The 26,534-nt window shown below is 43.8% G+C and overlaps 1 protein-coding gene across 2 annotated transcripts; it reads right to left on the reverse strand.

Moving 5' to 3' along the window:
* Positions 1 to 2,441: 2,441 nt before the first annotated feature.
* On the reverse strand, positions 2,442 to 26,235 carry Rpf2 (ribosome production factor 2 homolog). 2 transcript variants are annotated; one of them, NM_023323.3, is made up of 10 exons: positions 26,149 to 26,235; positions 23,781 to 23,913; positions 23,052 to 23,089; positions 18,944 to 18,983; positions 15,319 to 15,400; positions 14,018 to 14,094; positions 12,304 to 12,403; positions 6,755 to 6,857; positions 4,493 to 4,637; positions 2,442 to 3,116 (listed from the first exon to the last, which is right to left on the reverse strand). In NM_023323.3, exons 1-10 carry the CDS (start codon positions 26,169 to 26,171, stop codon positions 2,937 to 2,939), a joined length of 921 nt encoding a protein of 306 aa, NP_075812.3. In that variant the 5' UTR covers positions 26,172 to 26,235; the 3' UTR covers positions 2,442 to 2,936. The 2 variants fall into 2 exon arrangements, with proteins under 2 accessions (NP_075812.3, NP_001036021.1); NM_001042556.1 differs by having other exon boundaries at positions 25,739 to 26,175.
* Between the last annotated feature and the right edge of the window lie 299 nt (positions 26,236 to 26,534).

The raw sequence follows: 26,534 nt of genomic DNA on the forward strand, positions 1-26,534 counted from the left end.
TGGCTCTGACTCTGGTTAGCAAGAGAAAGTTCACAGAGGGCAACACAGCCTTCAGCATTTCTGCCCTGCAGCTGAGCAACCACAAACATAAGCTTAAGTAAGGGACTGCTTGACCCAGAACTGAAAATAAGCACCTTCGTGTCACGTGTGCACATGTATACACACACACACACACACACACACACACACACACACACTTTTTTGTTTGGGTTTTGAAGACAGGGTCTTGTTCTGTAACTCCAGCTGACTGGAATTTGCTGTGTAGACCAGGCTGGCCTTAAACTTGTACCGATTAGCCCTTTCTTCTCCCATGCTTGGTTTACAGCTATCAGCTCCCACACCCAGTTGCTTTTTTGTTTTTCTTTTAGGGTGCTCAGTTTTGGGCTTCACAACAGAATCAACTTACTCGACTGATGAGTTTCTTGGGCCAGAGAGGCTGTTCAGTGGTTAGAGCAAACTGCTCTTCCAGAGGACCCAAGTTCAGCACTGGTACCCCTTTCCAGCAGCTCTCAAACACCTACAACTCTAAGAGATCTAACATTTTTTGGCCTCCACAGGTCCTTGCACTCCTGTGAACAGCCATATACATAATTTAAAAAAAAAAAATGCCCAGGCGGGGTGGTACACACCACAGCACTGGAGCCAGAGGCAAGTGGATCTCAAAATGAGCAAATCCTTTTAAAGGCGCAGGGCCAGGGATGGACGACACCTCCTTTGCTAAGGACTAACCTGAGGAGCCTGTTTGCTGCTCCATGAAAAGAGATGTATAATACTAGGAGGGCCGAGCATGCCTTCTATTTCCTCAGACAGATGGGGCTGGTCTCTAAGGGATTAATAGACTCTTCTGTCTACAAAACCTTGGGCTCTCCACGCAGACTTGAGCTCTGAAAGGCTACCTAGTTCCTGATGTGCCTTTCACCAGAACTCACCAATTCTGAGCTCTACTCTGCTTCAATCTACCCTTTAAATTCTTTTGTGAGCTGAGTAAGACAGGTAGTGGTGGCACACACCTTTAATCTCAGCAGAGGTAGGTGGATCTCTGTGAAATCATCTTGGGACTATATTGGGAGTTCCAGGACAGACAGCCAGGGACACACAGAAAAACCCTGTCTGGGTTTGGGAGGTGGGAGGTGGGTGTAGAATTTTCTTGTGGGCTGGGAATGTAGCTCAGTGGTAAGGCCCTAGCACAGCATACAAAGCTTCAGTTAATAGTTCAGGACTGCATCTAGGACCACACTATCACTTTCAAAGACCTGTATTTTAAACCATGAGTCTTACTTTTGTCTTTTGAGATGTACAACCAATACAACTCAAGTAAACCTTCTAATTAGCAGGAGCTCTAGCAAAACGGTAAGACTAAAACCAAAGGTCAAGTTCTAGTAGACGTCCTGGGAAACAGCACACATTCCCAGGAGGTTCTTCCTGAAGCAATACACATATAGCTCCCACTTCTTCCCAATAGCTAACGTGACACAAGGACTACCACAGAAGTCAGAGCTGGTACACTCTGGATCTTAACACAAACCTGTTACACACTAGAAAGTACACCTGCCTTTTCCTACCCTCCACTTTCAACAATGCACGGGGCCATTTCCTACTTCAGTAATGTATGGCTTTCCTCAATTCCACTCTATAAAGACCAGGCCAACCATGAAGGCCAGGTGTACTCTAAGGCCCCCAGTGGTACCATGATAACCCCAAGGACAAACTGGCCATTGACTGGCATCTTACACAAGGCAGTAGCTTCCTAAAAATACAGCATGCTTACAACTGTAGAGCAGTAGTGGCCCAGGGTTATGAAGGGTGGAGCTTCAACCCGGGGGAAACCTTTAACATAAGGATGGCAGGAGTTGGCTACCTCCTCCTGCTCCCAACCTCGAACCATAAAGGTGTCACTCTGACCTTATAAGGCTCCACCCATCCCACCCCGCAACAACCTACAGACGTTTCCTCCTTGCTTGGCCAATGGTAAGTGGCCACACAAATATTTCCCCATAGACCCTGGCCACCTCCCCAAGTACATAAATACCCCACCCACCCACTCAGATAACCCAAACCAGTTCTCTGCAGCTGTTCCCAGGTGTGCTCATTGCCCCCACACTCACTGCCTACTTAGATCCTGCATTGCACACACCCTCACCTAGCTAAGTGGACTCAGGTGGTGTACGACCAGTAGAGAATTACCAGTTCCTAACGAGTCCCATCACTTACCAGAGTAGTAAGTCCCCTCTCAGGAAAATCCCCTCCCATGAATCTGTTAACGCTCCCCTCATGTGTTCATATTCCGACTCCAGCTCTCTCCTCTCATCACCAGAGCTACTGTGCCCAGCCCCACCCAATCCACCAGTGTCCTGGTCCCCTCATTCTCACACACAGGCAGAACTTAGGGAGAGCTATCACACCCAGGCATGAAGGTCACACTGGGTAAAAAGCCTTGTTTTAAACTCGTAGTATGTTATTTGTTCATAAAAATAGGTAATAAACTAGGCTAACAGGATGGTTCAGTGGATAAAGGCACTTCCCATAGTAGGAGTCTGACACACTGAGGTATCATTTAATCCCCACAGGGTATAACCGACTCCATAATGTCTTTTGGCCACACCCACACTGTGACATACATGTGCACACACAAATCAATTTTAAAAATTAAAAACAGTGAGAGCTGGGGTGAGTATGATCCAAACACAAGTTTCAATTTTTTTAAAAAAAGTTTACGTAATAAATAATGTTATAGACACATACAATATGCTGTATATGGTGGTACCTGCCTATAATCACAGCACGTGGAAGGCTGAGACCAGCCCGGGCTATAGTGTGAAATTTTGTTACACCCTCATTCAAATAAGCAACAAATTTTTATCAGGAAACCGAACAGCCTCAAGTAGAGCAATTCTCTTTAGTAAACAACCATAAGAAAGTGCTCGTAGTCAGTCAGGTCAATTTTTCTTAATTCTCTTTGATTTTTTCCCCTGGTCGTCTACTCCATTCTCTGCAGGTCGCTTCTTCAACCCCTTCATTTTCCTCGTTTGTAGTTTGCTTAAGTCTTGCTTTTGCATATGAATCCTTCCAAATGTTGTGCCAAAAGTATCCTGAGAGATATTCTTTCTCTTCTTTGGCTATAAAACAAGAAGAATATATATATATAATGTATATATATATATATACATACACACACACACAGATTTATGTATTATGTAATTTTTAAATGGCTTTCACTGTATGAACTGATAAAAATGTAGCACATAAGGCTGGGCGTGGTGGCGCACGCCTTTAATCCCAGCACTCGGGAGGCAGAGGCAGGCCGATTTCTGAGTTCGAGGCCATCCCTGTCTACAGAGTGAGTTCCAGGACAGCCAGGGCTACACAGAGAAACCCTGTCTCAAAAAAACAAACAAACAAACAAAACAAAAAACAAAAAATGTAGCACATAACCCTTAGTGACAATTCCCACTGTGACGCCTCTCAGCAGCACAAAGGACACAGCTCTTCACAGCTTTCTCATCTAGAGATCATGGGATACAAGTTCTCAGCCAGAGCCCAACAACGCTGCCATCTGGGTAAATGTCAGGTCATCTGGCAAGACTCAGGATGCACTGACCACTGTACCAAGACAGTTTGCCATGTTCAGCTTCAGCAGTTTCTCAGTTCAATGTGTACTAGTATCCAGAGTTAAAATCTCTACTGTTGCTTTAAAACATTTTTTTATTTGTTATTTATGTGTATGCAGGGATCCGTGGAGGCCACCAGGAGCTTACAGGTGGTTGAGAGCCCAATGGATGCTGAAACTCAAAACTCTGGTCCTCTGGAACAGTAACAAGTACTTTTAACCTTACCCCTTCTATTTGTTTCTGATACAATTTAAAAGTCAAAACAAAGCTGGGCCTGGTACTGCATGCCTACAATCCAGCACTTCCAGCAGTTGAAGGTCTGAGACGGAAGAATCAGAGGTCACGGCCAGCCTAGACTATGCATCTAGAAGCACAGCTCTCAACCCAGTCTTCATGGTGCCCACAAGACTCTAGGTTTGCAGAAAATGGCAGTCTTGGCCACAAGAAAACTGTCAGCCAAACTAGACCCTGGCTCCTGCAACTCTGTATGGCCTGGACATCTGGATGGGCTCTTTCTCCTCTCCTGGCTCAGAGCCTAGCCCGTATCCATTTCACTCATCTTTTCACGCATCTTTTTAATATAACACCACAAAACCTTGCTGGCCAGTGTGGAATACAGAAATAAACACAGAAACTCTGTACCATCTATGCATCCAGAGAAATATTTTATATGCGTTGTGTAATTCATAACAAGGGGTTTTCTTTTAGGCTTTGTTAACTGAATGCTCCTCTCCTCCTCCACTGCATAGTTAAAGCATGCATTCACACTGTGTAAACATTCACAGAAGACTTTTTCTCCTGTGTTGTTGACTCTTTAAACATAACAGGTATTATTAAAATTAACTGTTAACTGGAAAAAAAAAAAGAAAGAAGAAGCTGTGTACCTTGAGAGCCTTGGGCACTTTCATGGACAGTTTATAAAGGTCATCTGATGCTAGGTGTGTCCTCCTCATGACCAGGTCCAGTGATGGTCCCATCTCTTCTAGCTCGATTCGCGGTGTTCTGCACCCAGATTTCTTCAACAGCAGCCTTTATGAATGGGGAGAAGGGGGACTGCTTTAATTCTTTTTAAAAGTCCTTCTCTGAAATAACTTTGTTGAGAGTTTTGTAGCTTCAAATAATAAGTTGCAAAAGCCAAAGCTCTTCTTAAAACATGTTGGGCATTCATGCCAAGTGCATCTTTTGTTTAAGTTTTTAAAAATTGGAACATGAAATTATGTGGTATTGTTAAGAAACAAGTTCTTGGGCTGGAGAGATGGCTCAGTGGGTAAGAACACTGACTGCTCTTCCAGAGGTCCTGAGTTCAAATCCCAGCAACCACATGGTGGCTCACAACCATCTGAAATGAGATCTGACACCCTTTTCTGGTGTGTCTGAAAACAGCTACAGTATACTTAGTCATAATAATAACTAAATATAAAAAAAAGTTTTTTTAAATAAAGAAACAAGTTCTTAAACAATCCAGTGGCAGAACACATGAATGTTTGCACAAGGCTCCAAGTGTGATGCCACCAGAATAAGAACTGTAACTGGCCTTTAGAAAGTAACACTGCCATCTCCAACACTGTCTGAGTTACGTCAACCCACTCCCAATCAGCCTTTCCCCGTAGCACATTAATGACGTCCGTAGACTGCAGCAAACCTAAACACCCTAATAGCTAAACTACAACCTCTTCAACACACTGTGTCCAACAGAACTCCTGATCTGGAGAAATCTGGGGCAGCAGAGGGAGGAAGAATGGGGAGCTGGGCACAGACAGAGTCAAGACAGAGAACACAAAGTCTTAAGATTCTCTTTGTATTATGAACATATTACTAACACAAATCCAGGGGACTCACCATGATGCTTTACATGGACACATCCTGTGTATCCACGATGTTTACCAGGTTTTCTTTTACAGCCCCACTTCCAGTCACTAATCACCTCTCTTTCAGTCTCAGGCACACAACTCATCTCACCCCAGTTGTTTTCTGAGTGCTGGGAATCCCAGCACTTGGGAAATGGAGGCCTGAGGACCAGTTAAAGGCCATTCTCTGCTACACAGTGACTTCAAGGCCAGTCTGGCCTATGTGAAGCCTTGTCTCAATAAAACAACAATAATGGGAGAGAGGGAGGTAGGGAGGGAGAGAGATAAATATTAACCCCAAATCTGAATATTATATTTAGCAACCACATTTAATAGAGCAGTTAAGTCCCATAAGTAAAAAGCTGAGGGGGGTGAGGGGTTGGCAGGGAGCTATTTACTGACAGAACAATGTTCAGAAAAGATTAGCACTGGACAAAAAGCTGTTACAGAAGCAACAGACGACATGGGCAATGAGAAGGAACAGAACAGTTAAGGAAGGCCCAAGAGAGTTAACAGTGGGAATCTACGTATACAGATAGCCACCAAGACAGTGTCAAGACTTTTGTTATCCACGGTAGACATGGGAAGAGCTTAGTGACCATGGCCATGAAGAAAGCAGTTGCTAAGGAGGCTTGAGCCCACCTAGCACATCCTTTAATAAACCTTTATCCGCTGGGGCACAGAAGGGTAGATAGACGAGAAGAGGCAAACACTTAGCTTCATCTGCAGTCTGTTTTATAAAAGGAGTGTCGGGGATGCTAACCTCAAAGGCAAAGTTTTAGCATGGCACTATCTCCATCAATAAAAACGGAGTCTGGCTGGAAGCAGTAGGTCAGGCCTGCAGTCCCAGCACTTCAGCTGAGGCAGGCAGACTGCAAGTCTGAGGCCCACTGGGGTGCATGACGAGTTCAAGACCACCTGAAGCTACACCAGAGATGGTGCTTCAAAAACTCAAACAAGAAAGCACTCTGCTTGCTGGGATTTACATTCACAGTAACACTGTGCTGGGATTAGGGCAGAAACCTAGTGTACGAGAGCATCACTGTAGTCAGCCATACTTTCTACCTGTTTTAGGTCGTAGCTTTCAAATCTAACTGGCCTCACTGGGGTTGAGACAGCACAAAAATCTCGGACAAACCCTAGGCTCACAATAGATGACCAGGAACCCAGGAAGAGTGAGTTCCCCAGGTCACGGTTAGCAGGAAGGGAGCTGGAGGGAGGTCAGGGCACAGGCCCTGCCACTGTTATCTGCAAACTCGTAACCTGAGAACTCCAAAACACACTCCGAGGTGCACTTACTTATAGCTTCGGAAGTAAACCTTCCCATTCAGTGCAGTGAAGTGCAGAACATACTCTAATCCAGCCAGCCGGACGTTCGATACTGTGGGGCCTCTGAAGAAATCTGAAAGCACATATTTGGTTGTTAAAGAGAACTATTTCAAAATTCAGCTACAAAGTGCCATCTTTTTAATGGGGGTGTGTGTGTGTATGGGGACACATACAATTCCTCAGGAGCCCTAGCGTGTGCCGGCCTGTCTCTGCCTCCCCAGCACCTGGACTATGACCAAGCTGAAGCACACAACTAGCCCTTGAGTTAGTTCCCCAGTCCTACTCTAGCTTGCTTTGTGATGTGTAACAATTAATGTCAGTCTGGCCTCAAACCCCAACAATAAGGATAACTCTGATGTAGAGGGAGGTCTGGTTCCCTAATTGGTTCAAGAAGGCCTGGAGCCAATTGCTGGATGGTATAGGGGAGACTTTGGGGTCCCAGGAGGAAAATGGAGACACAAGGAGAGAGGGGTTTTTCAGCCATGATTTGGAAGGAGCAGCACGCAGCAATCATGTAAGATCTCCAGGCAGGCAGGCTGCCAGAGATGTCTGGCAGGGGCTGATTTGGAACAGGCCACTGAGTTTAGGGCAGGAGGAGAGACGGGAATAATAAAATGTTATTGCATTTCCAAAGCAGGAGGTATTTGAACTCAGCAACTGTGCCAGCAGGCAAATTCTAAAGTAATAAAGCTGTCTGAGTATTTTTGTTTTGTTTTTGTTTTTATTTTTTTATCTGCAGAGCAAAGGTGGGTAGGAGAAAGAAGATGGGTTGGGGGATGGTTGTGATCGATCATGGGCTAAGCCAGGAGGAACAAAAGGGGACAGGGAGGAGTAACAGCTCTGTTGCAGCTCCCAGGAAAGGCGGTAGTATGCTTTTTTTTTTTTTTTTTAAAGATTTATTTTATTAATATATGTAAGTACACTGTAGCTGTCTTCAGACACTCCAGAAGAGGGAGTCAGATCTTGTTGCGGATGGTTGTGAGCCACCATGTGGTTGCTGGGATTTGAACTTTGGACCTTTGGAAGAGCAGTCGGGTGCTCTTACCCACTGAGCCATCTCACCAGCCCGGTAGTATGCTTTTTAAAATGATACATGGGGCTGGTGAGATTGCTCAGAGAGTAAGAACACCAATTGCTCTTCCAAAGGTCCTGAGTTCAAATCCCAGCAACCAAATGGTGGCTCACAACCATCCGTAACAAGATCTGACGCCCTCTTCTGGAATGTCTGAAGACAGCTACAGTGTACTTACATATAATAAATAAATAAATATTTTTTTAAAAAAATGATACATAATACTCTGAACTCTCTCAACTCCTGACTCCAGAGTGCCAGGATTAAATGCATGCACAAAATAAACCTATTCTTTGTTTACTATCATCCTTACAGACAGTAACAGGAACAGTAACATTTAAAAAAAAATTACAATCTAAACACTGGTATTGTTTACTGGATTTCCAAAGAAGAAAAGCAGTCCCAGGTAGGTAAGAAGGCTCAGTAAGTAGATGTGCCTGTTGTGCACAGCATGAAGACCCAAGTTCAAACCCTGGGACTCACATGAAGGTAGAGGAGTCAACTTCACAAAGCTCTCCTTTGAATACCACATATATGTACACCTGCATACACATCACACACACACACACACAAAATAATAAGTTTTGATTTTAGAGAAAAGCAGTTGTATAGACTGGCATATAATCCAATAGTAAAAGCCTTGCCTGACATACATAAGGTCCTGCATTCATCCCCAGAACCACAGTAAGAAGAATAAACAAGTATTTGAGATTCACTGTACACCAGAAAAGAACCCTGCAGTCCTCTATTAACCTTTCCCTACTGATTCTCTTTCCTGTCACACGATGCATAAGAACACACCCGAAGGCTCTGTCAGCTGGTGGTGGCCCAGCCATTTTGCTGTGTAAATATGAACTGAGGAGATCATGTGATGACACTGTACAAAGTATGAGCTGCTATCCCTGTATCTCATTTAGCATGTGCCACAGTCTAGTGGCCACAGTAAGGCAGTGGCCTTATATAATACTTATACTGAAAACCCAAGTTCCCCCGATGACCTCTTACTGCATCTCTCACAGCCCTGCTCTGCCCAAGGTTTCTTTTCTAGTTTTGCTCCTTTCCCTCCCTTCATGCCACTAAGACAATGAGAAACCAGCATGCGATTGCATGCACATAGACACACAACCATTTAAAGGGTAGCTTAGCCTTGAACAAAACACATTATTGAAGTTTAAAAAGTACTGAGCAACAGAAATGGATCTTGGGGCTATCTATCAAAAAGGAAGTTCTTGTGCTGTGAATGGAAGCCCAGGGTGAGCATCTTACTTAACAAGGAAGTAAAGAACAGAAAACAGGAACAATACATTTCATAAGGGACATGTTTAATTTTCTTTTCTTTGAAAATTTTGTGGTATGTCATGAACCCAAGGCCTTGTGAATGTATGGCAAATACTCTGACAGCTGTTTTTGTTTGTTTGTTTAAGAGACAAGGTCTCTATTTATACCATTGGCTAGCCTAAAACTCGCTATATAGATGGGGTTGGCCTAAAATTCAGAGCTCCACCTGCCTCTGCTTCTGAAGTGCTAGGATTAAAGGCACACCACCAGGCTGGAGAGATGGCTCAGCAGTTAAGACAGCTCTTCGGGAGGTCCTGAGTTCAAATCCCAGCAGCCACATAGTGGCTCACAACTAACCATAATGAAATCTGATGCCCTCTTCTGGTGTGTCTGAAGAAAGCCACTGTGTACTTACATATAATAAAAAATAAATCTTTGAGCCAGAGTGAGGGGGGCCAGAGCGAGCAGAGGTCCTGAGTTTAATTTCCAGCAACCACATGATGGCTCACAACCATCTGTAGAGCTGCAGTGTATTCATATACTAAAAATAAAATAAATAAATCTTTTAAAAAAGGGGGGGACACACCACCACCATACCTGGCTGGTGTGTGTGTGTTTAGATTTATTTTTGTTTTACTTTATGTGTATAAGTGTTTGCTTACATGTAGTCATGTGTACCACATGCATGTGGAGACCAGAAGAGAGTGTCAGATCTCCTGGACTAGAGGTACTGGTGAGCCACCATGTGAGTACTAACAAACCCTGACCTTTCACAAAAGCAGCAGGACTCTAAATGGCAGAGCTCTCTCTCCAGCACATTTCTGTTTCCTCAGACAGTCGCTTACAGCCCAGCCTGCCTCTAACCCTCAGATGCTGATACTCCTGCAGATCTGAATTAGGTCAAGTTCAACTGTTCCTAGTCATAAACCAAACACAATGCTATGATTAGTAACCTTCTGAGAGAGAATAAGGGCAGCTCTTCAAAACTTAAAAGATGACTTGTAGCTGGACATGGTAGCACACACCTTTACTCCAGCAATCAGGAGGCACAGGCAGATTGATCTCTGAGTTTCAAGGCCAGACTGAGCTACACAGCAAGTTCCAGGCCAGCCAGGGATATAGGAGGCCAGTCTAACAACCAAACTAAAACAGAAGAACGAGCATGGCTCACTAAGAGTTAAGTCCTCTATTGGCAAAAGAGCGCAGGTGTGCTTCCACGAACAAGGCCCTGAGCTCCCAAAGGGAAATAACAGCCTGAGATGGTCTGTGTGTGGCCAGAGTCCCCAGTACAGAGCAAAGGAAAACGCCCAGCACTTCACATGGACTGGATGGGCTCAGACAGGTTTCCTAGAGAAGAACCCGAGAGAGTGCTAGGAATGTGGTAAGGAAGGATGAAGCTAGCTGGGATGGCAGCCTTCCTCTTAGCACGCTGAAGAATATAAGGCCAGTGTGAGCTACAGCAAGAAGCTGCCTAAACCAACCAATAAACACACACAAAGCGTGACTCCAGAAAACGTAAGAGGAACAGTTACAGCTAACTTACTTTCTGTCTTTCCTTCCTTGCCTGCTTGCTTGCTTTTTGTTTTTCAACAGGGTTTCTCTGGGAAGGGTTTGTTGGATGTCCTAGAGCTCACTCTGTAGACCAGACTGGCTTCAAACCCAGAGATCTGCCTGCCTACAGGAATGGTCCACCACTGCCCAGCTGTAACATATTTTCAACAAACCAGTTCTTTAAAGAAGAAATTGGGGGTCTGAAGAAATGGCTCCCATAGTAAGATCATAACTCTACCAGAGGACCTGGGTTTGATTCCCAGCACCTGCATGGCTGCTCCCATCTGTCTGTAATTCCATTCCCAGGGTATCTGATGTTGTACTCTTTGGCCTCCACCAGCATGAGACATGTATATAATGCACAAACATACATGCAGACAAAACACCCACAAATTATATAAAACAATCTTTTAAAAGATACTAAAGAAAACAAGTTACAATAAACTGACTCACTAAGTTATTATAAGCTAACTCACTCCCTACTGTGCTTTGCAGATAACATTTTAAAAGCATGTTATACGGTACTTATATTATGAAGGGCATTATATACAAAACTTTGGGATTTCAGAGTTGGGAATTAATGATATTTTACAATCTTAAGTTTTAACTGACCACAGATTTCTAAATGTAACTCCACAATGCCAGTTATGAGGGCATAGGGCTGCGCTCTACACAAGGCTTTAGAACAAACAGACTTGAGATTCCTATACCACCAAACTCATCACAGCTGTGAGACGGCTCAGCAGGCTACAATGCTTGCCACCAAGCCAACCTGTATTTAATCCCTGTGACCCATATGGTGGAGTACCAACTCAACATGAGCGTGCCCCAGCCCCCACATACAAACAAAAATGTAATTAAAAAAACAAACAAACAAAAAACCAATACCCTACAAAGTCTAGCATCCCATTAACTAGGAAATAACTAAGTACTTTCTGGCTGGGAAAATGACAGATAGGGTTGGGCACAGGTGCAGTCCTGTGATCCCAGGACTCAGAAGGCAGAGATCAGAAACGGAGCTGTGGAAGGAGTGTGGAGAGGCTGGGCCTGCCCAGGTAGAGGAGCCCTAGACACCACACGCAGAGCTTGCCAGGCCACTCTAGAACAAGTTTAGAAGACGACAACGCTGAGAGCTTTCAGCAGGAACACAGATTGTCCACGGTACAGGAAGTGGGCAGGAGGCCGTTAGCATGACAGCTGACAGCCAGGCAGGCTGCTCTGCCCTCAGAACCTGAGTGAGGGGGAGCAATGAAGAACTATCTTGCTTGGTGGAGAGGCTTTAAGACAAGAGAATGAGGTGGAGTGGCATGGCCCCTTAGCCCCGGCATTCAGGAAGAGAGGCAGTTAGTTCCCTGAGTTTGAGGCCAGCCTGGTCTCAACAAACTATAGAGTTCCAGGACAGCCAGGATGCAGAGAAATCCAGTCTTAAAACAAACAAACAAAGCGAGAAACAAAAGCAAAAAATACCACTCATCCAGAGTCCAGGGAGAAGGAGCATAAAGATATGATGAGAGTTTACAGTCTGCTCAGAAAAACAATGTGAACAAGATTAACCACACAGAAAAGGCAGATCTCAAAAACAGCAATTGTTAACAAGGTGAGTTCTACTAGCACTTACCAATAAGAAGATTTTTTAATCTTCTGAAGTCTTCTGTTACATCAAAATCATCACCAGCAAATATCAACATCGGTTTTGTTCCCTCGGGGCACTTACTAGTCTATGAGATTAAAGACAAAACAAACAAGTGTAATTATATAAGTACCAAAATCTAGAGAATCTATGCTATTTTTAAGATAGTCAATATGTATTAAAACAATCTCAAAATTTTTACACATATGCTATCTCATTCTTGTTGCTACATCCACAACTGAGGATCAAGACAGTAACTGATCCGGTAAATCAGTGTCACGTTATGCCTTGAATCCACACGTCCATCCAGTGTGAGACCTTTGAGCTTTGGAAGCAGGAGTTGCTGACCACACAGGGAGTTGGTAAAAGCCTTTTTCCAACCCACAGGAAAAGGACATTTAGTTATACTAGACCTTCAAGGTCTGTCCCCTTTTTAGAGGAGAGCTGAAGAGATGAACAATATGCATATACTATAACACAATATTATAATATATAATATAGTATACTATAATTTAACACATATCACAAGCCTTGAAAATGCACCAGCTCAGCTGGGCACAGTGCATCATGCCTGTCACCCCAGCACTTTTGGGAAGTAGAAGCAGAAAGATCAGAAGTTCAAACTCAGCCCTGGTCACATAGCAAGTCTGAATCCAGCCTGGGTTAATTAAAACCCTTCTTAATGCAGGCAACACACAAAACCCCCACTGAGTTATATAACTTTCCATTACACACACTATTTTTTCTCTCTATGCTCTTAAACCTAATCTTGAGTTTTACCTACCACATGTATGTTACCATATGTTAAACAATGAAACCCCTTTGGGCTTCAATCACCCAATGTAAATGGAAAACTGGGCCTGATGGCGGTCAGATGACGGGCCTTTAATCCCAGCACTTGGATGGCAGAGGTAGGGAGCTCCAGGACAGCCAAAGCTCATAGTGAGCCCTGTCTCAAAAACAGAGACAAACAGAAACCCCACCAGCCAGGGAAACTGCCTTGATCTCACACCTGTAAGGTGACGGCAACGTTTGACAGGACAATCTGAAGTGACACTCTTGCAGCCTTTCTAGGCTGTCTTACCACACCTTGCTACTTCCTACTTCACAATCCTATTCAAACAAGTAGTACACTGTAGGTTCCCAAGGGAGGTTATGCTAGTAATTTGGCAACTAATAACCAAAACAATATAGGGGCAGCCAGAGGTTTTTGGTCATAGAACAGTGCCCAAGTTGAAAACTTCAGATTGTGAATAAATGTTACCACTTATGAAAGACAGCATTTAAACCATGAGCCTAACTAGGAATGGATCGCTACGCTCCCGAGTTTAACTTCATAAGATCCATGTACTTACTATATATTACATATAAAAGAAAATTCATTCCTCTTTTGTTTGTTTTGGTTTTTGTTGTTGCTTGTTTTTTTGTTGTTGTTGTTGCTTGTTTTTTGAAACAGGGTTTCTCTCTGTAGACCAGGCTGGCCTTGAACTCGAGATCTACCCGCCTCTGTCTCCCAAGCGTTTTGACTACAGGTGTGGGCCACACTGCCCAGCCTACATGTCCTCTTTTTAAAATAAAGGTAAAACTGTAATTCTGCATGAAGTTTCTTTCACTATTCTATCAGTACTTCTTCACCACAAGATGCTAATTTTGGCCAAGAACATTTAAAAAATACTATTAAGTTTTATGATCAGTATCTTACCTTAATATCTTTTAGAGACACAAATTTCTCAATACCTAATTCAATCATATCCAGCACATGGTAGTCATACATACGACCTAAAAGCAAATACATTTTTAAGCACATAGGTTTTCACATTTACCTTTTGTTATCTATAAGGCTTCAAATTACCTGTGTCTTCTGTCTCTCTGAACTCACACACTCCCTTAAACTTTGATATCTACTTAGGTGTGCTATTGGGATGTTAGTCAGGAAAAGCTGACAACACTCTCACGAAGAGCACAACTCCTTGTTTTTTTTTTTTTAAACAGACTAAATGGGGAACTGAGTGTGGCGGCTGAGCACCTACAATCCCAGCACTGGAGAGGCAGGAGAATGGAGTTCAAACTCAACCTGGGCTATAAAACTAATCCTGGGCCAGCCTGGAGATAAAGATTCTACTCAAAAATAATTAAATGAACTAAAAAGAAGTGTAGCGGCCGGGCGTGGTGGCACACGCCTTTAATCCCAGCACTTGGGAGGCAGAGGCAGGCGGATTTCTGAGTTCGAGGCCAGCCTGGTCTACAGAGTGAGTTCCAGGACAGCCAGGGCTACACAGAGAAACCCTGTCTCGAGAAAAAAAAAAAAAAAAAAGAAGTGCAGCTCAGTATACCAGGAGTGTTCAGCATGCATTAGGCTTGGGATGAAACCTTAACAAAAACATCTACCCTCAAAGAACAAGATACAGGAAGACAACAGAGAGTGAAGGAGTCGCCTACGACAGAACATGTTAGATAGAAACGCTGTGTATCAGTGACGGAGATGGCTCAGTGGGTAATAGTATTTCCTGCTCTTCTGAGGACCTGAGTTTGGTTCCCAGCACAATTACAGTGTCATAACTGACTGTAATTTCATGTGATTTGTGCATATACAAACACACATAGAATAAATAAAACTGCACTTCCTGTTTAAAAACTGGAACTGGTCTCCAAAGATGTTAGCAATGATGCCCTAAGATTACTAACCAAGAACTAGTTCATATTCTTTCTCACTTCCCAGGGATGGCAGGGTAATACTGATGTCTACCACTGAGGCAGACCCCAGTCCAACGTCACAAGGCTAAAGCAGCAACAGAAAACATGGGGCCTGCCAATGGCTTGTAAGTTCTGAAAACATCTATCTGAATCACAGAGCTGACTCTACCAACCCAAACACTGAAGAGTGCTGGCAAATGCCATGAACTCCAGCACTCTGAGGCAGGGGCATCTACTGAGTTGTAGGCATGCCAGAGCTACATTATAAGACCTTGTCTCAACCTAAAACCGAGAGAGGATGGTACTCACCTATTACTAGGTTATTTGGCCTCTTCTTGTTATGGGAGCCAAACATGAATAAAGAGCAGTCTGACTTCTTTGAAAAGAACTCCTACAAAATAAGAAGAAAAGCCCTTGAAGAATTTCAGCCTGGCCAGCTGTGGTAGCTCACGCCCTTGCAAGGCTGAGGCAGAAGGAAGCACTGCAGTGAGGTGGCCAGCCAAAGCTACACAGCAAGAGACTGTCTCCAAACAGCAACCATCTTACCTGTAAGCTCATGGAAGGGATTAGGGGCTGCCCCTGCCCCTCGCCCAGAAATAGCTAAGAAAAAGGTAATAAACTAGATACATACAGAAGGAACTGGAGAGATGGCTCAGAGGTTAGAGTATTTGTTGCTCTTGTAGAGAGAGGACCGGGGTTCAGTTCCCAGAACCATGGCAACTAAGAATCATCCGTCACCTTCCTCTAACCTCTAAGGGTACTAGGCACACACACACACACACACACACACACACACACACACACACACACACACACAATCAGGCACATATAACACACATGCAATCAGGCAAAAAACTCAGACATAAAAATTTTAACTTTCAAATTCAATTTTCTGACTTGGGGTTACTTAGTTAAAAGATTCACTTTTCAAGAGGAGAAATAATGAACATTACGAAGTCAGTATCTGAAAGACCACTCATTTCAATTATGCAGTTAGTCCTTCTGCGTAGCACACCAGTGTCCCATTGCTGCCTGAGTCCTCTGACACCTCAGCACTCACAGGGGAGCCCCATGAACCTATGACTACACTGACTTTGGATGTCTGGACCTGGGTTCTTGAGTTTTTTATGCATGTTGCTACTTTTCAGAGCAACTGCAACCACACAAAGCAGTGCTCTGGGAGCCTCATGCTCACCGTTACTTAGCTCCGGGCCATGCGTCTGGCTGGGGCCACTGACAGACTATGATATTCCAGTGTAGGCACGGCTGGGATCACAGAAGTATTTATTGGCTTCCATTACAGAGTTGAAACAACAGAAATATGAAGTTTCAATCCTAGAGAGTCCTGTGTAGTCCTATATTCCACACACTTGGCTCACGAGAGTGAGGTCACTATTCCTAATATAAAACTAAGATTCAAAGGGCAGGTACAGCAGCACACATATGGAACCCGGCACTGGCACACTAGAAACATGCAATTCTGGGGCTCACAACTCGCTACTCTAAGCCAAAATTGCCAGGTTCACTGAGACCTGCCTCAAAGAAAAGGTGGAGGGTAACAAACCTCTGCGTCAACCTCTTACCTGCACACGCACGCGCGCGCGCGCGCGCGCGCGCACACACGCACACACACACGCACGCACACGGGCATACAATACACATATGCAACCTAGATTCAATGTGTTCTAGTCCAAAATCAGCTAAAAAAAAAAAAAACAAACAACAAACAAAACAAACAAACAAAAAAAAAACCTACAGAATTTCTAAGTCCTCCATGTGCTGCACGACCCGGCCCATCCCATGCCACACTCATTGGTCACTACTCTGAGGGGTGAGCTCCTGATCTGCTTCTCTTCCAGTTTGTTTCTTTGCAGAAGCAAATGGGCCAAGAGCCACACCTGCCCATCACTTTCAAACGAGGCAGAACAGTCAAGAATTTAGGCTGACAGGGTGTGGCAGTGCACACCTTTTACCCCAGCACTGTGAGGCAGAGGCAGGCACATCTCTGTGTAAGTTCAAGACCAGCCTAGTCTACAGATCTAGTTCCAGCATAGCCAGGGCTACATAGACTCTCATCTCTATACAGACAAACAAATGGAAGGCACACAGGCAGGCAGGCTGTGGAACTATGTCTTTGACAAATGAACTTTTCTAAGAATTTGCCAGAAATAGTCTTGCAGAAACCCCACCAAGGTCATATGATGTGTCACGTGATGGCATTCTACAAAGTGCTCCAAAAAGCAGGGCCGCTCATCATCCGGCTCGTCCAGAGACCCAAATTCAACCCCAGCACTCATCAGGCGGTCTAGAACCACCTGTGACTACATCTCCAGGGGACCCACACTTCTGGCATCTGCACACTGGCTCTCATGTGCTCAGACCCACACACATATGCACACACATTAAAAAAAATAAAAACTCTTTAGAATATATTCATGGTCTAAACCATTGGGAATAAGTTCTCAAAACGTGTTCTCTAGAACATCCTCCTACAGGTGTGGTGCGACACGTCTTTAAGGCCAGACCTCGAAAGCAGAGGAGGACCATATGCTCAAGCCATCATCTACAAGTCTGAATACAGCCTGGGTTTCCTGAACCCGTTTCAAAAAAGAGAAAAAAAAGACGAGCATATATTATCCAGATATCTGAATTGACTATGGTATTTCAAAGAATATGAAGTTTAGTGACATTTTAAAATGTATTCAAGCTAAGCATGGTGACAAACAACCGTCATTCCAGCACTTAGAACACGGGAGACAGGACTTCAAGGCTAGAAATCAACCCTACTGTCATCTCCACCATTTATACACGAAGCCCTTTCTCATTACCTTCCTGGCTTTTGATCTCCAATCCCTTCATACCCAGCAGAGAGGAATGGCCCTTGTGTGTTCTACACCCAAAGCTGACAGTTTCCATCAGATTCTTCTCTTTCTAGATAGTAAATTTTTTTTTTCATTAAAACTACCACAAGGGCTGGGGATGTAGGACATGTACAAAGCCTTTGGTCCTATCCCAGCACTGCCTAAACAGTGGTGGTGGTCCATGCCTGTAGTCACAGCACTGGAGGCGGATGTGGGGGGTATGAGAAATTCAAAGTCACCTTTGGCCATATACAGAGTTCAAACCACCCTGGAATACATGGGACCCTGTGTCAAAAACCAAAACCGGCTGGGCACGAGACAATGCCTCCCAGCACTCAGGAGAAAGATGCAGGTAGAGTTTGAGGCCAGCCTGGACTACAGAGTGAGTTCCAGGACAGCCAGGACTACACAGAGAAACCCTGTCTGGAAAAACAAAAAATATAAAAAAAAATAAAAAATAAAAAGAGTATCATAATAATGACAATAGCTATCTTTTAATAATAGCTGTATCTTTTACATTCTTAGTAGGAGAGGTGGCTCAGTGGATAGAGGTATAAAACCTGGTACCTGAATTTAATTCAAACCTACAAACACACACACACATGCACACACACACACACTGTAAAAAGGCAGTACTCTTACTTCTCAATCTGAATATCAAATCCTCACACTGTACAGGATTTCTTTTTCTTTTTTTTTTTTTAAGATTTATTTACTATATGTAAGCACACTGTAACTGTCTTCAGATTCAGAAGAGGGCATCAGATCTCATTACAGATGGTTGTGAGCCACCATGTGGGTGCTGGGATTTGAACTCAGGACCTTCAAAGGGGCAGTTGGTGCTCTTACTCGCTGAGCCATCTCGCCAGGCCCCCTGTACAGGACTTCTAACTTAAAAATAACAGTTTATGAACACAGTGTGTTTTAGTCTGCAGTCATTTTTACACAGTCGGTTCTGTTATTTCTGAGTGGTGGGGACAGAACCCAGGGCCTCAGGCAGAGTAGGCAAGCTACCCAACCACACACCCAGTCCTGCCCATATGTACTCTCTTAAAAAAGAGTCTTGTACTTACCAGTGACGTCTGATCCTCAAATGGTCTTGTAATATTTTTCCTAAGAATATTAAAAAAAGAGTGACTCCAGTTTTAATGTTAAAAAGTACAGTTAAATGAAATAATGAATAAAAGGTAATTTTATATCAGATGATTCAAACAGTAGTGCACTGTGGTACACCTTTAATCCCACCGAGGAAAATAGAGGTAGGTAGATATCATTAAGTTCCAGACAAGCCAGGCTGCGGTGAGACCCTGTCTCAATATATGCTTCCCACAGGGGATGGGGGAGGAGGGCTGGAGAGATGCTCAGTGGGTAAGAGCACTGGCTGCTCTTTTAGAGAACCTGGGTTCAACTCTCACCATCCACCTGACAGCTCTCAACCATCAACTCAAGTCCAGGGCCTCACAGAGCATCTGGCACACACTCGGTGCAGGAGTGCATGCAGACAAAACACCCAGAAACAAAATTAACAACCAAAAACAGCCAATCACTTCTAATCCCAGCATCAGGGAGGCAGAAGCAGGCAGATGTGAGTTTGAGGCTAGTCTGGTCTACAGAGAAAGTTCCAGGGGAGCCAGGGCTATACAGAGAAATCCTATCTAAAACAAACAAACAGAAACAACAATAATAACCAACAACAATGATAACAACAACGACAACAACCACAGTGCAATGACTTTTGTGACAAAACAAGAGCAGGCGCCACATCAGCATAAAGAGTGAAAGGATTATTCAAGCTAAGTCCTGATTAATCAATTTGCCACAGAAAGGGTCTGAGATTAACATTATTCTTTCCGGCAATGGTGACAGACGCCTTTAATCCCAGCACTCAGGATACAGAGGCAGGTAGATCTCAGAGTTTGAGGCTAGTCTGGTCTACAGTATGAGTTCCAGGACAACCAGGGCTACAGAGAAACCCTGTCACAAAAACCAAAGATTATTCTAAGTGTTGGGGTGGAGCAATTGCTCATCAGCTGAGGGTACATGTTCTTACAGAGAATCAGCTCAGTTCCTAGAACCCACTCCAGGCAGCTCACATCAGCTCTGTGGGGTCTAATGACTTCTTCTGGCCTCCACAGGCCTTCATATGCACACGGGCAAACACACTTAGACACACACAAATAAAGTAAAATTTAAAACGGATCATTCTAAGTGGGAGCAGAATGTAAAAGGTACTACCTCAGTAGTAGAGGGCCTGTCTTGCATGGATAGGACCCTGGATCTCATCTCTAGCATGAGTAGGACCCTGGATCTCATCTCTAGCATGGACAGGACCCTGGATCTCATCTCTAGCATGAGTAGAATCCTGGATCTCATCTCTAGCATGGATAGGACCCTGGATCTCATCTCTAGCATGGACAGGACCCTGGATCTCATCTCTAGCATGAGTAGAATCCTGGATCTCATCTCTAGCATGGACAGGACCCTGGATCTCATCTCTAGCATGAGTAGAATCCTGGATCTCATCTCTAGCATGGATAGGACCCTGGATCTCATCTCTAGCATGGACAGGACCCTGGATCTCATCTCTAGCATGAATAGGACCCTAGATCTCATCTCTAGCATGGACAGGACCCTGGATCTCATCTCTAGCATGAATAGGACCCTGGATCTCATCTCTAGAATGGACAGGACCCTGGATCTCATCTCTAGCACGAGTAGGACCCTGGATTTCATCTCTAGCATGGACAGGACTCTGGATCTCTTCGCTAGCATAGATAGGACCCTGGATCTCATCTCTAACATGAACAGGACCCTGGATCTCATCTCTAGCATAGATAGGACCCTGGATCTCATCTCTAGCCTGGTTAGGACCCTGGATCTCATCTCTAGCATGGACAGGACCCTGGATCTCATCTCTAGCATGGACAGGACCCTGGATCTCATCTCTAGCATGAGTAGGACCCTGGATCTCATCTCTAGCATGAGTAGGACCCTGGATCTCATCTCTAGCATGGATAGGACCCTGGATCTCATCTCTAGCACTCCATCACAAAAAGGCAAAGATACTGAGACAGGCAGAAGCTTAGAGTATTCAAGAAAAAAAAAAATCAGGCAAGTACTGCTGGAACTGAGCCACCAAAGAGAACAATGATGTGAATGCCATGGCTGAGCATGCCTTAGCACTTGGAAGTAAAGCAGGATGGAGTCAGAGGCCATCCTAGGCTATATGCAACCTTGTCTCAAAAGCCAAAACCAAAGCAACTCTAAAAACCAAAACAAATAACTTTACTGGTTAAAGGCTGCAGACTATATGCAGAAAGAATAATGGAAAGGAGTGACATGCTAAGATTTTGAAAACAAGACTTTGTTTCCAATTATATGTATGTTTCCATGGTGTGTTTACATGCAAGTGCTGGTGCCTGTGCTGGTCAGAAATGTCAAGACGCCCTGGAGCTGGAGTCATAGGCAGTTGTAAGCTGCCTGACATGTGTGCTGATAATTGAACTTCAGTGGCCTATAAGACCGGTGTGAACTCTTAATCGCTGAGCCATCTCTCCTGTACCTTAACTTTTCTTTTTTAAAGGTTCTTACTGGGGCTGAAGAGATGGCTCAGCGGTTAAGAACACTGACTGTTCTTCCAGAGGTCCTGAGTTCAATTCCCAGCAACCACATGGTGGCTCACAGCTATCTGTAATGGGATCTGATGCCCTCTTTTGGTGTGTCTGAAGACAGCTACAACATACTCATAAATAAACATATATTTTTAAATTTTTTCTCATTAAAACATCATTGTGTGTTTTGAGAATAGATTGTAGTATGATCAAATAACAGCACTGTATAATAACTCTCATGAGTATGCTGAACCCACACTGATTTCAGATAACTTTATCTTCAGAATTCTGAGCAGAAAGAGACCACCAGAGTACCACAGCATCCTGACTATATCACAGACCACTACAGACAGTACAGGCAGCAGCTATGTTCCCAGAAAGAAAGGAGACTGACCCTCAGAGCCTGTGAGTTTAAAATCCACAGATCCATGCAATTGTGCATATGAAATATGAAATACTGGGGGCCCGGGGACTGTCTGCACTGGACATGGGAAGATGTTGGTTTCTTAGCATTATTCCAATAACAACAAAGCACAACTATGTACCAGGCATTTACAATTTACATAGTAGAGACAACTGAAGGTACACAGGAAGATGTACATAGGTTATGAGATAGATCATGCCATTCTACACTCAGGACTGGAGTATCCAAAGATTTGTATATTGCAGGAAAGTCCCAAACCCACCCCCACCCCCAAGAACTGAGGAATGACTAAACTTGCATAGTCTCAAAGTATCTCCCCTAAATATTTACTAACTATAAAGGGGAAATTAGTAATAATGGAGACAACCAGAGATAAAGCTACCAAAGACTTTCACAAACTAGAGAAGACAAAGAATGGGGCCAGCAAGATGGCTCAACAGGTAGGTAAGCACTTGCCTCCTAGCCTAACAAACAGCTTGACTCCAGTCTAGAACACACAGAGAGGTGGAAAGAGAACTCACCCACACCACAGAGATGTCCTCTGATCTCTGCACCTATGCCAAGATAACAACTGGGGTCTTGAGGGTACCCCTAACTGGCAGGAGCACTTGCTCAGCATGTACAAAGCCCTGGGTTCAATCCCCATTATTTTCAAGAAGGAAACAAACAAACAAGACTAGGGAAACACAATGTGAGAGAGAAAACAGTTACCTAGTAAACCAATAACTTCCTCGGTATTACTGCCAATCCCTGGTTACACTAACTGCTGTGATAATGTAAGACACCACTGGACGAGCTGGGTGAGGGACACGCAGGAACTCTAGTCATTCTTAGAGTTTTCCTATACATATGTAACTCCTTCAAAATTAGCTAAGTTACAATGATGCAAGAATATTCTGAGCCAGGCATGGTGGTGCACGCCTTTTATCCCAGCACTCGGGACGCAAAAGCAGGTGGATCTGAGTTTGAGGCCAGCTAGGGCTACATAGAGAAACCCTGTCTCAAAAAAAAAAAAAAATATATATATATATATAAAGAATATTCATTCAGTGTAAATACTAACACCTTTTTCTTCCAAACCTTTCATAAAACAATTGTTACAACTAAGCAAAATAAGTGATGATGATAATAATAATAATGACTTACTTTTTATAGAGAACTCCATATGGTTTCTTCAGTGCATACTGTAAAACATAATTTTAAACTTTCTCAACAGAACATTCAAGAAGCAGAGTCATGGCTACCTTCCTGATTTATATGCCTGCACTAGCAGTTGTTCTAAATTCAGGGCTGGGGCAGGATCTTACTATGCAGCCCGGGCTGCCCTGACTGCCAATCTTCCTGCCTCTGCCTCCTAAGTGCTAGGATTACATATGCTACCGTGTTTAATAAAACATGTGTTGGGTCTCACTCAGCCAAGTGTTTCCCTGTCTCAGTGCAATGAACAGTGCCACCTTTTTCTAACAACTGAGAATGATCATCATGAACGCTGACTACTGTAATATTCTAATATTGTACTGCTCTTAGAACTTGCTTAAATGTGTAAGGTCACTGGGAAGGAATGGCTGGCTGTTCCCCCCAATACCACAACAGGCAGTCAAATATTTCAGAAAAAGATGAGCCAGGCCAGACACTGTGGCTCCCATCTGTAATCCCGGGCTCAGTGAGACGAAAGGTGAGCAATGTGGCTCAGTGAGAATGCTGCTGGCCAGCAAGGGCTGACAAGATGGCAAGGCATTCCTCGAAGAGCATCCAAGTTCTGCTACCACCACATCAACAGGCTCACAGGTATAGTCACATATGTACATACTCACACACACACGCATACACATACTACAAAATACAGAATTGGAAGCAACAATTCCATATGCCTACCATGTCTCTGAGTACTTGTGTCACGGTTGCATTTGCATTTCCGCCTTTAATCAGCATGGCATTCTTAATGTTCTCAGTGAGTTTCGGTTCTCTCTTCTCAAGGAATCTCTTAGCCCTTTTAGTTTTAGGCTTTCTGTAAAAAAAAAAAAAAAAAAGCACAATTCAGAACAAGTTACACATTTTCCTCATATGACAGGAACTCAGCAGGAATGGTACTCACATTTATCAAGCAGGATTCCAACAATAACAACAAACAAAACAAAACAAAAACCTCACTTAGCCAGTGTGTGATGGTGGCACACGAGTTTAATCCCAGCACTTGTGAGGCAGAGGCAGGCCGATTTCTGAGTTCGAGGCCAGCCTGGTCTACAGAGTGAGTTCCAGGACAGCCAGGGCTACACAGAGAAACCTTGTCTCAACAAACAAACAAAAATCCCTACTTTTTCAAGATGGTATTAGCAACAGTATTTTATCATTACTGTTAGATATGTGTTTTATTAGCTTTTGGTTTCTTACATAAACTTCCTTTTTGCTATTCTCACTTGTTCTAATACTAATTTTTTCTACACCTCTTATTAAACACTAAAGGATTGTGGGGCTTCGAGGTTAGGTTAAGAGCAAGTGCTGCCTTTGTAGATCTGAATGTAGATTTGGTTCTTAGCACCCACAGGACAGCTCCCAACTGGCTGTAATTCCAGTTCCAGGGACCTGCTGTTCTCTTCCGGCTTCTGCGGGCATTGCATACACAAGTGCACATAAATACAAGCTAGCATTCACACATACATAAATAAAAATAAATTTAAAAAATGAGATGACGTCAAGTTAAGCGTTGTTTTTAACTTAGTATGTTTCTGCATGGTGGCCTGTAATTACAGCTCTTTAACAAATCAGGCAACTCAAGACTAAAAAAATAATATGCCCAAGATCTTCACTGCTGGCATGGAAGCCAACGTTAAAATTGTACTAGATGTAAGTTACAACTCCAATGTGCAAATAATTCAGGGGGCAGGGTATGGGGGACTTTTGGGATAGCACTGGAAATGTAAAGAAAATACCTAATTTAAAAAAAAAGAATGTAAAAAAAAAGAATTCAACTTTGCTTCTGATTTGCTGCAGTAAACATGATACTTTTCACAGTTTTCTATGAACAAAATTTCTCCTCTCTCAAATAAAAATAACCCTCCATTTCCCAGTCTTGGGACAGGTAGGGAAAGAAGAAAGAGAGAAAAAAAAGAAGGGAGGAGGGACAAAAAGAGAGCGAGAGAAAGAGAGAGAGAAAGAAAAGGGGAGGTAGGGAGGGGAGGAAGGAAAGGAAGGAGAAAGGGAGAGGAAAGAAAGAAAAAAATAAAAGAAAACCCAAAATATGCATACACCTTAATTTCCCACATAGAATTTAAAAATTCTCCTCCAATGAAATGTCATGTATAAAACCAAGTTAGGCTGAGCAGTAGTGACACATGCCTTTAATCCCAGCACTTGGGAGGCAAAGGCAGGCAGATTTCTGAGTTCAAGGCCAGCCTGGTCTACAGAGTGAGTTCCAGGATAGCCAGGGCTATACAGAGAAACCCCGTCTCGAAAAAACAAACAAACAAAAAAAAAAAAAACCCAAGTTAGTCATTTAATAGTCAGTCAAAGATGTACACATTTTATTGAGTTAAATCAAGGCACACACTGTTTTTATACACTTTACAGCCCGTGTCTTTATGCAATTTGACTAACCAGTTATCAATATAAATAGCACCTTACTAGTTAGTCATAGTAGGTGCACAAAATTCATTAATGACTAAAAAGAAACTGTCGTCTACACTACATATTTACTTAAGTAGCAGAAAACTGTAAGAACCAATGCAATAGCATTTGGGAACTCAATAAGTATTTTTTGAACAAACGTAACCATCACTCAGGGAAATGCAGAAGTGTACAAGGTTGGAAGGAAAAGAAAAATTCCCATTTTGTACCTGTTGTGGCAAACACTGCTCTCTACAGTTCTATGACACACGGCTGTTGTGACAGCTATTTTTTACAGGGTAAACTGATTTAGGGCTGTTCAAATGCCCAGAGTGACAAAACTTTGAGTCCAGTTTGTCGCCTGGTTCTTGTCAGATTCCGAGGCCACCACCATTCTCACAGCTCAGAATCTATCAGCGGCGAGGTCATAAGCCGATCACAGCGTCCGCCCTCGCTCCAGTCCACCGCCCGCGGTCTGCCACCACGGCTTCCCCAGCGGCGATTCGGGACGGAGAATCGGCCGAGCCGACTCCTTCCCAGGGACCACTAGCAAAGCACGACCGGAAAGAGCGACAGCGGGAAGACCGCGTCGGAGGTCACGGGAGACTCGCCCCCACGCCATCGCGCCCCACACACTTACAGAACTTTGTCCAAAGCATCCATAGCTGCAAGATCCCTTAGCGAATGCACGTGTACCGATTACTTCCGGGAAGCCGCCGCGAGCGCCGGAAGAGACGGTGCCGGAAGTGCGAAATACCACTTCAATGGACAGCCCGGCTGTCCGCGCTGGCGGCCATTTTGGGAAGGCATGGCGTTCCGTCTCCCTTGGTTACGGAACGTTGTTTGATTGTTCTCCGGAAAGTAAACGACTTAGTCGAGGATTTGGGAGGCAAGTGTTCCTTTTCAGGGAAATAACCAGAATGCTAGAAAGGTTGGAGGTACGGTACTCAGTTACCAAAAGTACTGCTATGAAAAGGACGCCATTAACTGGGAGAGCAGTTGAAGCAGCTTGATTAACCCCTCGCC

This window comes from Mus musculus, chromosome 10 (assembly GCF_000001635.26).
Source record: "Mus musculus strain C57BL/6J chromosome 10, GRCm38.p6 C57BL/6J".
NCBI classification, from domain to species: Eukaryota; Metazoa; Chordata; class Mammalia; order Rodentia; family Muridae; genus Mus; species Mus musculus.

Coding starts and splice junctions, on each gene's coding strand:
- Rpf2 (NM_023323.3), bottom strand. CDS start 26,171: ATGGATGCTTTGGACAAAGTTCT. Junction 23,090..23,780: donor CACAAGTACTCAGAGACATG/GTAGGCATATGG, acceptor TATGTTTTACAG/TATGCACTGAAGAAACCATA. Junction 18,984..23,051: donor TATGGAGTTCTCTATAAAAA/GTAAGTCATTAT, acceptor TAATATTCTTAG/GAAAAATATTACAAGACCAT.